Source organism: Caretta caretta, chromosome 1 (genome assembly GCF_965140235.1).
Source record: "Caretta caretta isolate rCarCar2 chromosome 1, rCarCar1.hap1, whole genome shotgun sequence".
Lineage (NCBI taxonomy): Eukaryota > Metazoa > Chordata > Testudines > Cheloniidae > Caretta > Caretta caretta.
This window is the reverse complement of record NC_134206.1, coordinates 188,282,391-188,294,474: the sequence shown is the minus strand read 5'-3', so window position 1 is coordinate 188,294,474 and position 12,084 is coordinate 188,282,391. Positions and strand designations below refer to the sequence as shown.

The following is a 12,084-nucleotide window of genomic DNA, read 5'->3' as shown; positions in this document are numbered from 1 at the left end:
TGCCCAATGGCCTGTGATAGGATGTTAGATGGGGTGGGATCTGAGTTACTACAGAGAATTCTTTCCTGGGGGTCTGGCTGGTGAGTCTTGCCCACATGCTCAGGGTTTAGCTGATTGCCATATTTGGGGTCGGGAAGGAATTTTCTTCCAGGGCAGATTGGCAGAGGACCTAGGGGCAGCTGACTGAAGGGGTATTTTTTATATAGGGGGTATTTTTTATATAGTGCTTTTGTCTAAAGCGCTTTACAATAGTTAGCTAATGGTACAAACAACATTTGGAAAGATCATTAAGTGATCCACCGAGACCCTCAGCAATTTTCATGTGGTCCGTGAAAAAAAAAGTTTGAGAATCACTGGTCTAAACATATCAACCTGAATTCCAATGTACAAGTATTTCATTTATGCAGCGGATCTTTGCATCGTTACCCAATAAAAAAAGATATGAGGACACTGAGCACATTTTAATTGGTTCCCTGAGTATACTTGGAAAATACTGTCATATGTGGTTCCTGAATGCCAATACTAGCAAGACACAAGTGTGCTCCTTCCCCTTGAAGCACCATCCGGCCAAGCAAAAACTCCAGATATTGTGTGATGGTACAATCCTTGAGCACTATAAACACATGGGTATACCTGGGGGTCACATTAAAACAAACACTAATATTCAAAGAGCATATCAAGATGCTAAATAAGAAATTAAACTCCAGGAAACGTGTTCTCCACAAACTGGCTAACAGAACAGGGAGCTGATGCCAAAACATTCTGAGCAACCAGACGCCCTGTGTTATTAAACTGCAGAGTACTTTGCCCCAGTATGGTCGCTTTCAAGCCATGCACAAAACTGATACTGAACTCAACTGTCCTGAGGGATCATCACAAGGATTTTGAAACCGACTCCCACACTGTCGCTGTAGTGCCTTACTGAGATTGCACCACCACCAGATAGGCAGGATGCCTTCAGTAAGAAGGAGATATAAAAGCAGGTACATGATCCAAGACATCCACTGCATAGACACATTCTACTACCTAAGAGGCTGAAGTCCAGAAAGAGATCTGCCTCTGAAAATCCCTTACCCCAAAATACCACTGTTAGAATCTACATAGTAACAAAATGGCAGGAAGTACCAATGATCTTGGAGAATCTGGTTCCTTCAAAACAATTCCCTCCAGGCACTGACCTCCAACAAAAAAATTGGTGTACTCTAATCAGTGAGAGCTGAGGTAGCAGGTGATAATACGATCAAGTGGAAATGGAGAAACAAACCCAAATATGAATGAGGAGAGCCTAGGCAAATACTTGAACACGGCCTGATGCAGTGTCCCCGTCAACATCTTGTACTCCCAAGGAGCTATTCAAGGTCAGTGACAACACCAAGTCTTGACTGAGGTTTTGGAGTGCTCAACTATGATGATTCTTTAGAGTACTGTATTAGTGGTGACACTAATCAAGGCCAAGAAAGCATTTTCATTCTAAACCCTTATTTTAATACGTACATAACTTGTTAAAAGTATCTTCTTTTGGGCTAGATTGTCTCATTCCCAGTCTGAGCCCAAAAGGTAACATCTGTTTTAGTTAAAAGTTGGAAAAAAATTATTTCAGCTATTTGAATATTTTTCTAAGCTCTCAATAAGGAAAACAACTTTTGCTAAATGTAATTAATTCATTTTAGAACATGAAAATACTATAATTTTCCTTAACAAAATAAGGATTCATTGATCCAGATGAGCTATGGGTACAAACATCCACAATGAGAGCTGATTTAGAACAACGCTTCCTCAGCTCTCGTCCCCTAAAGCCCCTACTTTACTTGCGCTATATTGATGACATCTTCATCATCTGGACCCATGGAAAAGAAGCCCTTGAGGAATTCCACCATGATTTCAACAATTTCCATCCCACCACCAACCTCAGCCTGGTCCAGTCCACACAAGAGATCCACTTCCTGGACACTACAGTGCTAATAAACAATGGCCACATAAACACCACCCTATACCGGAAACCTACTGACCGCTATTCCTACCTGCATGCCTCCAGCTTTCACCCTGACCACACCACACGATCCATCGTCTACAGCCAAGCTCTGCGATACAACCGCATTTGCTCCAACCCCTCAGACAGAGACAAACACCTACAAGATCTCTGTCAAGCTTTCTTACAACTACAATACCCACCTGCTGAAGTAAAGAAACAGATTGATAGAGCCAGAAGAGTTCCCAGAAGTTACCTACTACAGGACAGGCCTAACAAAGAAAATAACAGAACGCCACTAGCCGTCACCTTCAGCCCCCAACTAAAACCCCTCCAACGCATTATTAAGGATCTACAACCTATCCTAAAGGATGACCCTACACTCTCACAAGTCTTGGGAGACAGGCCAGTCCTTGCCTACAGACAGCCCCGCAACCTGAAGCAAATACTCACCAACAACCACATACCACACAACAGAACCACTAACCCAGGAACTTATCCTTGCAACAAAGCCCGTTGCCAATTGTGCCCACATATCTATTCAGGGGACACCATCACAGGGCCTAATAACATCAGCCACACTATCAGAGGCTCGTTCACCTGCACATCCACCAATGTGATATATGCCATCATGTGCCAGCAATGCCCCTCTGCCATGTACATTGGTCAAACTGGACAGTCTCTACGTAAAAGAATAAATGGACACAAATCAGATGTCAAGAATTATAACATTCATAAACCAGTCGGAGAACACTTCAATCTCTCTGGTCACGCAATCACAGACATGAAGGTCGCTATCTTAAAGCAAAAAAACTTCAAATCCAGACTCCAGCGAGAAACTGCTGAATTGGAATTCATTTGCAAATTGGATACTATTAATTTAGGCTTAAATAGAGACTGGGAGTGGCTAAGTCATTATGCAAGGTAGCCTGTTTCCTCTTGTTTTTTCCTACCCCCCCCCCCCCCAGATGTTCTGGTTTAACTTGGATTTAAACTTGGAGAGTGGTCAGTTTAGATGAGCTATTACCAGCAGGAGAGTGAGTTTGTGTGTGTATGGGGGTGGGGGGGATGTGAGAAAACCTGGATCTATGCAGGAAATAGCCCGACTTGATTATGTAAAGAGTTGTCAGTTTGGATGGGCTAGCACCAGCAGGAGAGTGAATTTGTGTGGGGGGGTGGAGGGTGAGAAAACCTGGATTTGTGCTGGAAATGGCCCACCTGTTGATCACTTTAGATAAGCTATTACCAGCAGGACAGTGGGGTGGGAGGAGGTATTGTTTCATATTCTCCGTGTATATATAAAGTCTGCTGCAGTTTCCACGGTAAACATCTGATGAAGTGAGCTGTAGCTCACGAAAGCTCATGCTCAAATAAATTGGTTAGTCTCTAAGGTGCTACAAGTACTCCTTTTCTTTTTGCGAATACAGACTAACACGGCTGTTACTCTGAAACCTGTCACAATGAGAGAGGCACTGATTCAGCCTACATATCTATTTAACATTACAGTAATCTGACTGATGAACAGCAGTAGCTCAGCAAAGTGGTCAAGCACAGCACAACTTCACAGAGCCAGCTGGCTGCAAAAAAAAAAAAAAAAAGAGAGAGACCAGCATGCTAGTTATTTTCCATCTACAGCCCCTTCCACGTGAAGGATGCTACTGCTGCTCCGGAGGAGCCCACTAATGGTGAATAAAAAGGCACTGAAGAGGAAAAAGATAAAAATTTTCAAAAAAGAAGGAAGCAGCAAAATTATTATGAATCTATCTTCCTATCTATACACACTCACATACATGAGGGAGGAGAGCCAGCAAAAAGAATAATAGGAGGTAGTTGTTAAAAGACAGAACAGGGAAGAAGATACTTTGTTAAAGAACAGACGTGCAGACAGAATGAAAAAAGCAATAGTGATGATCCTAATAATGGCACCCCACAACAACACAGCAAGAAGACTTCAGTCATTCCTCTTGGATGATGATGTGACTGCACTGGTTCATCCATACATCAGCTCCAGGTTAGACAAATATAATACTTTCTGCCTAGCCCCAGATAAGTTCATGAAGAAGCCACTTTATTATGATTACCTGAAAGAACATATGCTGGTGATCCACAACTTGCACTGGTTTCTCATTCACTACTAAATCCACTTCTTGATTTTGCTACTGATGATTTGCAAGTTAAAGGCCCTTAATGCAACAGGCCCATATTATAATTAGAGACCACTGCTTCTTCCAGCAGTTGTGATTAACTACCACACTGTATTTATCAGTGCTCAGAGGGAAAACCCTCTCAACAGCTGGCCCAAATCTCTGTATTACCCTAACAAACAGTCCTACCTTTCATCTTCACAAACCACTCTGTAGGACTAATTCCCAAAAGGAGTAGATCAGAAAAAAACTAATATCCCACTCAAAGGTAGATACCCACTACTGCTTGCTCTTCTGGACAATTTACACACACACCCACACACACCTTCATCTACGATAGGCTGTTTAGAATAAATAATTATTTAAGTATCCCAAGAGAAGAAATGGAAGGAAAAGGGAGAAGAAGGGAATATCACTCTTCCAAGAAGTAAAATTAAACCCTAGATCTTAACACTAGGTCACGCTACACTAATTTAAGTTCTCACTTATGGTGTAAATCAGGTGCAGTACCTGGAGAGGAAAAAAATAAGTATAGTACACAACACATATCCCTCTATATCAGTATTTCCCAAACTTGGGACGCTGCTTGTTCAGGGAAAGCCCCTGGCAAGCCCGGCCGGTTTGTTTACCTGCCGCATCCGCAGGTTCAGCCAAGCGCGGCTCCCACTGGCCACAGTTCGCTGCTCCAGGCCAATGGGAGCGGCTGGAAGCAGCACGGGCCGAGGGATATACTGATCGCCGCTTCCAGCAGCTCCCATTGGCCTGGAGCAGCTAACCACGGCCACTGGGAGCCACGATCGGCCTAACCTGCGGATGCGGCAGGTAAACAAACTTGTCAGGCCCTCCAGGGGCTTTCCCTGCACAAGCAGCGAAACAAGTTCGGGAACCACTGCTCTATTTTTTTTTTTTTTAATTACCATCACAAGGAGTTGCAAAGTCAGGAAATAGCCATGCAACTTTCACTCTTCCCCCATATGTACATGTAATCAAATGCATAAACACAAAACGGGGAATAACTGGCTAGGCAGTGGTACAGCAGAAAAGGATCTGGGGGTTATTGTGGATCACAAATTGAATATAAGCCAACAAAGCAATGCTGTTGCGAAAAACGCAACCATCATTGTGGGATGTGTTAACAGTACGTAAGACACAGGAGGTAACTGTTCTGCTCTGCTTAGCACCGATGAGGCCTCAGATGGAGTAATGTGTCCAGTAGGGGCAGCACACTTTAAGAAGGATGTGGACGAATGGGAACAAAAATGTAAGGTGTTTAGAAAACATGACCTAAAAGGAAAGGTTGAAACAATTGGGCATGTTTATTATATTGAAGACTGAGGGGGCGGGGATTTGATAACTGTTTTAAAATATAACTGGAGAGTGATTAATTGTTTTCTATGACCACAAAAGGTAGGACAAGAAGTAATCAGCTTAGTTTGCAGCAAGGGAGATTTAATCAGCGGTTCTCAAACTGTGGGTTGGGACCCCATTTTAATGGGGTCCTTAGGGACGCTGTTAGACTCGCTGGGACTTGGGGCTGAAGCCGAAGCATGACTGCTTTAGCCAGGAACAGCGGGATTCGGGTTCTGTCCCCACACCCTCCCTCACCAACCCATATTAATTGTTGTTGTCAGAAGGGAGTCACGGTGCAATGGAGTTTGAGAACTGCTGAGCTAGATATTAGGAAAAAATTCCAACTATAAGAATAGTCAAGCATGGAAACAGGTGAAATCCCATAATTGGAAGTTCTTAAGAACAGGTTAGACAAACATCTGTGAAACATCTGTGAGGGATGGTTTAGGTATATTTAATCCAGCCCTCTATTTCTAAGATTCTATGTATTATATCACAATTTTTAATTACATGCTCACATACTGTTTCTCCCCCATGACTCATGCTTCATTCAACATGCAGACTGCATGATGTGTAATGAGACAGTTCTTCAATATTTATCCTTATTCTCACTTTTCAACATGAAGTCCTGCCTCATCCACTAAACATCAGCCATACTGACTGATGAGTGCCCCCAGAGTACTGTGTGTGACACTGATGCAAGTTCAAATTATTTTTGACCAAAAATAAAAGATCCATTAGGACATCCACCACATTCTCTCCATACAGTTGAAATACACACTGAGTGAGGCAGGAGTCCTGTCAGGGAAAAAAAGCATGCTCATGTAATCAAAGCCTTTGGCAATTTGATTCTGCAACTTCAATATTCTTTTGTTTAGATGGCATTTTTAAGTTTTTATAAAAGAAAAGTGACAATGCAAAGAAAATTTCATCATGTGGAGCAATAAAAAGCTGTGTCCTGCAAGAGATGTGTACTAATGAGGCAAGGGCTCTTATTACTTCATATGATTCTTGGAGGAAGGAAGCAAGTCAGGATTCTGAAGGGCACCTTTAAAATAAGGAGAATCCACTCAAAATTTTACACACACACACACACACACACACACACACACAGAATGCCAAAAGAACATTAGGAGATTGTCATTAAAAAACTTTGCTGTTCACTTAAAAAAAATGCATGAGCAAAGTACATTTTTAAAATCCTAACATTGCCAATTCAAAATGCATCTTCACAAGACCTCCATAAGGCCCATGTCTATCCCACAAACCATTTCCATGGCAAATTTCAAGTTTTTCTCACTCTCCACTGGGCAGCTGTATCTATTCTTAGATTTTTTTTTTGTAATGGTTAAAGTATCCCCCCAACCCTGACCCCATTTTCTTGTACCTGAAAATTGCAGAACATTTTTATTCACATTTTAAAAAGAATTCACCTTCAAGAAGAGACCAGATTTGGAATATTTCAGCCCAAAAGATGAGTATTTGATAAGGTTATAAACAACTAAAAAAGGACCTTTCTTAATGAAAAAACGAATGCAGTCTTAATGGTAAACATCACTACTCACTCCATATATAATGATTTCTAACATATTTTCATACTTTGAAGAGACTCTGTGAAATAAAATTATACTTTATTTTATATAAATCCACATGATGGATTAATTTCAGTACTAAACTGGAAAATTTCGACCAAAATCATGTGTATCGTTCATTACCTTACAACTGTAACAATAAATATCACAACATTACTTATCACAATCCTGAGACATGGCAATTCCATACCATACCTTTTTTTTTTTAAGTCTTTTATGATTCTCATAAAATGTATCTAAGTTAAAATTCTTATTTCAGTCCCAGTCAAAAAGGTAACTATTCTGGTAAATCTGAAGAAAATGTGTTCAGTAATTTGAGTATGTAACTGAATAGATATTAAGTATATGTGAAGGTGCTCTTTGTTTAAGAGCTTTAAACTCAACCATGTGTAGCTCAGAATAAGACAGTGGTTCTCAAACTTTTTTTTTTTTTTTTTTTTTTTTACTGGTGACCCCTTTCACACAGCAATCCTAATAAATAAATAAATAAATATTTTTAATTATAATAAATTAAAACCACGTTTTTATATATTTAACATCATTATAAATGCTGGAGGCAAAGCAGGGTTTGGGGTGGAGGCTGACAGCTCATGACCCCGCATGTAATAGCCTCACGACCCCATGAGGGGTCCCGAGCCACAGTTTGAGAACCCCTGGAATAAGAGTTTTAAGTCTGAAATATTTTTTGAAATTAAGTTACTAGCATTTGAAAATAATGGTCTGACCATTTATGTTGGTTTCCTTATTCATTAGCATGCAAGGGGCACACATCCATCAAACATTCATGCTGCAAACAGCAGCCGATCATTCTCATAGAAGCATAAGATTTCTGAGTTCACATTTAGGTGGCGATGAGGATACAGAGCTGGTAGTTTTTCCACTCACATTGGCCATTCTTCATTAAGTTATACAACCTGTGAAGAGTTCAGATCTTTTACTCAGAGCAAGTCCTATTCAACATCCTCTCCTACAGCCAGCTAACCATCGATAACATGTCACCTGTTTAAGCTTATGAAATTAAGCTAACACTAATCAAGTAAGGTTAGATATAACCACATCCTAGAATATGAATAAATTAAGGGGTTATCAGCTGCATGCTTGAAAACTTTATGACTAACAGGCACAAGAATTAAGCCCCTATCACAATGCTCAGGGGGGCTGAATTATAGCTCTGTGAGAACCTTAATTTTGAATCTATTTTTTTTAATTTGTGTAAAGGCTCAAATTCAACATTTTTATTTACATAGTAGCTTGCATATAATGGACTTTACAAGCCATTCTTCCCTTGAACAACCCAGCACCTTTCAAAAATCCTCTCTGAGAAGAAAAACAAAACACATGCATTAACAAACATGAACTTCAGCTCTGCTGAGAGATGAAAGGCCAGCAAAGAAGCCCTGCCACAACAGCCAACCTCTACCACCTAGATCACAGAACTTAGTCAAATGTATCCACTACTCTTACAGCTCAAACAGTCCTGTGGAGTTTGAGTAACACAGTCTATTTGCTGCCTACCTGTCTTCTGCCACTGCTGTCAGAAGCAGAATCTAATGATGAGTTAGCAGAAGTGTGGCTATGAGAGCACAGCATGGAAGAATTTTGCAATCAGCTAGATATAGAAAAGTAGAGATTTATTTAAAAAGTTAAATATTTACTTTAAAAGAAAAATCCATAATTATTCTTTATACCATGTGACTGTGCCATTTCACATTGCGTTTTCAAGGTCAGCCACATTTTAGGTTACAGTATTGCGCCTTTTTTATAATCAATATACAGCCCTTCCTCATTTCTAAGCTTAGAAGAGAACTAAAATGCCTCAAGCAAAGCAATACAATAAAATCCTAAAATATCAGAATGTGTTTTAAACTACAAATAATTACATTAGAAATTATTTAAGATTAGTTCTTACTTCACTTTCCTGCTCCTACCCAAGTCCAGTTTTCCCTGCTATAGGTGATTGCCTCCCTCATAACTAAAGCAATGAAGAGAACACAGCTCATTACTCAGTTTCAGGGACTGAGTTGTTGTCAGCTGCTTTAGAAGAAATAGAACCCAGAGGGCCTGGATGTAGGTGTTGGCAAGTAAATATTTTCAGTTCAGCTTAAAAATGCAAACTAAATACATTTTAAAGTATAGGTACACACACTCTGATATGGGACACCACATTTTTAAAGCTCTGAAAACTTAGATACAAGAAATCACTTACACAGCCATCATGCACATTCAGTGTTGCTTCAAGTTTTAATCTTTGGATAAATTCTCTTCTTCCTGTTGAAAAAAGAAGACTGAATTATAGTCTCATTTTAAAAAGCCGAGGTTAAAAAACTTTGGTAATCAGATATCATGGTGCTGCGCACAGCAGAAGAACCTAAATAGAACAGAACCTGCATGTAGTATAAATCTTAATACAATTTGTATGGTTCAAATATTCAAATGGAAAAAGCAATGCTTCGTATTTATTTGCTGTTCTACCATCTTTAGCACCAGTTTAGAAATTGTGATGCTAACATTTGGCAAGCTTCACAACAAGCAGACACTTAGAAATTAGAAGCTGTAAAATAGAACTTATGAACAGTAACAAACAATAGCTAAAAACTTCTAACTGAAGATAAGAAGTTACTCCTGAGGGAATTGTGCCAAAAATATTAAAAATTCTAGGCACAAAATTTTAAAATTCTACAAAAAATTCTGAAAATTTTATTTGTCAATAAATAAATGTGGAGGCTCCGGCATGGCAGTGAGGAGCACAGGTCACTGGCTGTACAGAGGTGGAAGATCACCCTTCAGGCACCCCCCTACTCCTCTCTGAGGACAGGGACTCAGCGGTGAGGCTGCAACAGACCCTGACACAGTGCAAGTGCCGGACCTGTCCCAGAAACACCCTGGGGCCCTGTCCCGCCGTGCCAGGCACACCAGGTATGGGGCAAGCAGGCTCAGCCCAGCAGGATCCAAATGTGAAGGGGCTTAGTGTGGTGGGATCCAGGTGTGGGTGAGAGGGTTCTGTGTAGGGGCAATCTGGGTGTGGGCAGCTCAGTGGGGGATCTGGATGCACAGGGGCTCACTGAAGGGTTCCAGATGCAGGAGAAATGGGACTCTGGCGGGAGGGTCCAGGTGAAGGTGGTTTGGGCTCAGCAGGGAGAGTCTGATTGAGGGGATGGGGCTTCAGGAGATCTGGGTGTGGGGGGTTGAGCGGGGGATCCGAGTGCTGGGGGAGTGGGGCTCGGTGGGGTGGGGATCCAGGTGCAGCTGGTTTGGGCTCGGTGGGGTGGGGATCCAGGTGCAGCTGGTTTGGGCTCTGTGGGGTGGGGATCCAGGTGCACGAGGCTCGGAATGGTTCAGGTGCACAGGGGGTGGGGCCTGTCTGGGTAGGGGTTTGAGTGCAGCGGGCTCAGCAGGGGATGGTCTGGGTGAAGGGATGGGGGTCTGGATGCAGTGGGTGGGGCTTGGCAGGGGGGTGGTCTGGTGCAGAAGTGGGGGTCCAGATGCAGGGAGAGGAGTTTGGCGGGGGTCCAGATACATGGGGAGGGGAGCACGGTGGGGAGGGTCAGGTGCAGGGAGCTCAGTGGGGGGCTGGATGAGACTGGGGGGGAATGAGACTCAGCAGAGGGCTCTGGGTATGGAGGGGGTCCAGATGAATGAGGGTTGGGCAGATAGGGAAACAGCTCCCCGTACAGTGACCCCCTCTCTCCTGTGGGTGAGGAGCGATAGAGGCAGAAAGGTGTGGCGTTTCCTGACGCAGGGGGAGATTTCTGCAGGTTGTTCTGGCCCTGGCCGCCCTGTGCAGTGGAAATGCCTTCCTTCTCCACCATCAACCCAACCAAGACTAGCAGCTGAGCCCAGTGCAGGGTAAGAACCACCAGCCGGGTGCGGGCGGGGGGAGCAGGGGGGGGAAATGAGGCTCAGTGGAAGGTTCTGGGCACGGGGACTCGGTGGCAGGTTCTGAGTGTAGGGGGGGTGAGGCTTGGGGAGGGGGTCTGGATGCATCAGCCAGAGCGTCCTCAGGCCCTTCCCTGCCCCCCCCCACAGTGATTTACCTCTCCGGTGCCTGCTCTAGGCGCCCAAAACAATGCAACTGTGCTGCTGGGGAGGGGCACATGACCACTCTTGCGGCTTCCCTTTGCTTCCCTGTCAGAAAGTCATTTCTCTGTGTGGAAGCAAAGAAATCTGAAGAGGACATGAATTCTGTGTCTGTGCAGTAGCGCTGAATTCACCCCAGGAGTAATAAGTAGAATATGCTTTAAGAAGCACAATGTATTTTAAATAGGAACATGATGGTCAATGTGTTTTGGTCTCAAATGGAAAGTGGAACAGGGTCTAGTGCAGGGGTCAGCAACCTTTCAGAAGTGGTGTGTTTCATTTATTCACTCTAATTTAAGGTTTCACATGTCAGTAAATCATTTTAACGGTTTTAGAAGGTCTCTCTAAGTCTATATTATGTAACTAAACTATTGTTGTATGTAAAATAAACACGGTTTTGAAAATGTTTAAGAAGCTTCATTTAAAATTAAATTAAAATGCAGATCTTATCAGTTTAATGTAGTGGTTCTTAACCAGGATGCAGGCACCCCCTGGGGGTGCGAGATGCCCTTTCTGGGGGTGTGAAACATGCGAGATTTTTTTAGAAGGTAAACCATTGAAAACACAAATTAAACACAGGCACATAAGAACTACCACCTTTGTTTCATCAAACCTATGTATTTATTATCATACATTTTCTAACAATTACTGTAATATATAAAGTTAAGTTTTCAAGTTTTTAAGCTAATTGTAGTGTAATTTTTGATAAGGGGTGAGAGAACATATTTTGAGAACTCCAGACTGTCAGCGGGCTGAGCGGAGCTGGGTGTAGTGTATTAAATTGCTCCCCACAGGAATGTGCTACTTACAGTGGACTACTTTCGGCTGCCAGTCCTGATACACTGAGCAGCATGGTAAGGGGACGGGGAACAGGGGTGGTTGGATAGGTGTGGGAGTCCCAGAGGCAGGGCCGGTGCAACTACTAGGCGAACAAGTGGTTGGGGGTGGCGGC

At 42.6% G+C, this 12,084-nt stretch overlaps 1 protein-coding gene across 5 annotated transcripts in view; it reads right to left on the bottom strand.

Moving 5' to 3' along the window:
• DCAF6 (DDB1 and CUL4 associated factor 6) overlaps positions 1-12,084 on the bottom strand; it is a 176,367-nt gene that overhangs the window by 126,950 nt on the left and 37,333 nt on the right. For all 5 annotated transcript variants that reach the window (XM_048869720.2, XM_048869730.2, XM_048869741.2 and 2 more), the window contains exon 2: positions 9,262-9,323. In XM_048869720.2, coding sequence (XP_048725677.1) covers positions 9,262-9,323 — 62 coding nt within the window. The remainder of the gene's footprint in view (positions 1-9,261; positions 9,324-12,084) is intronic.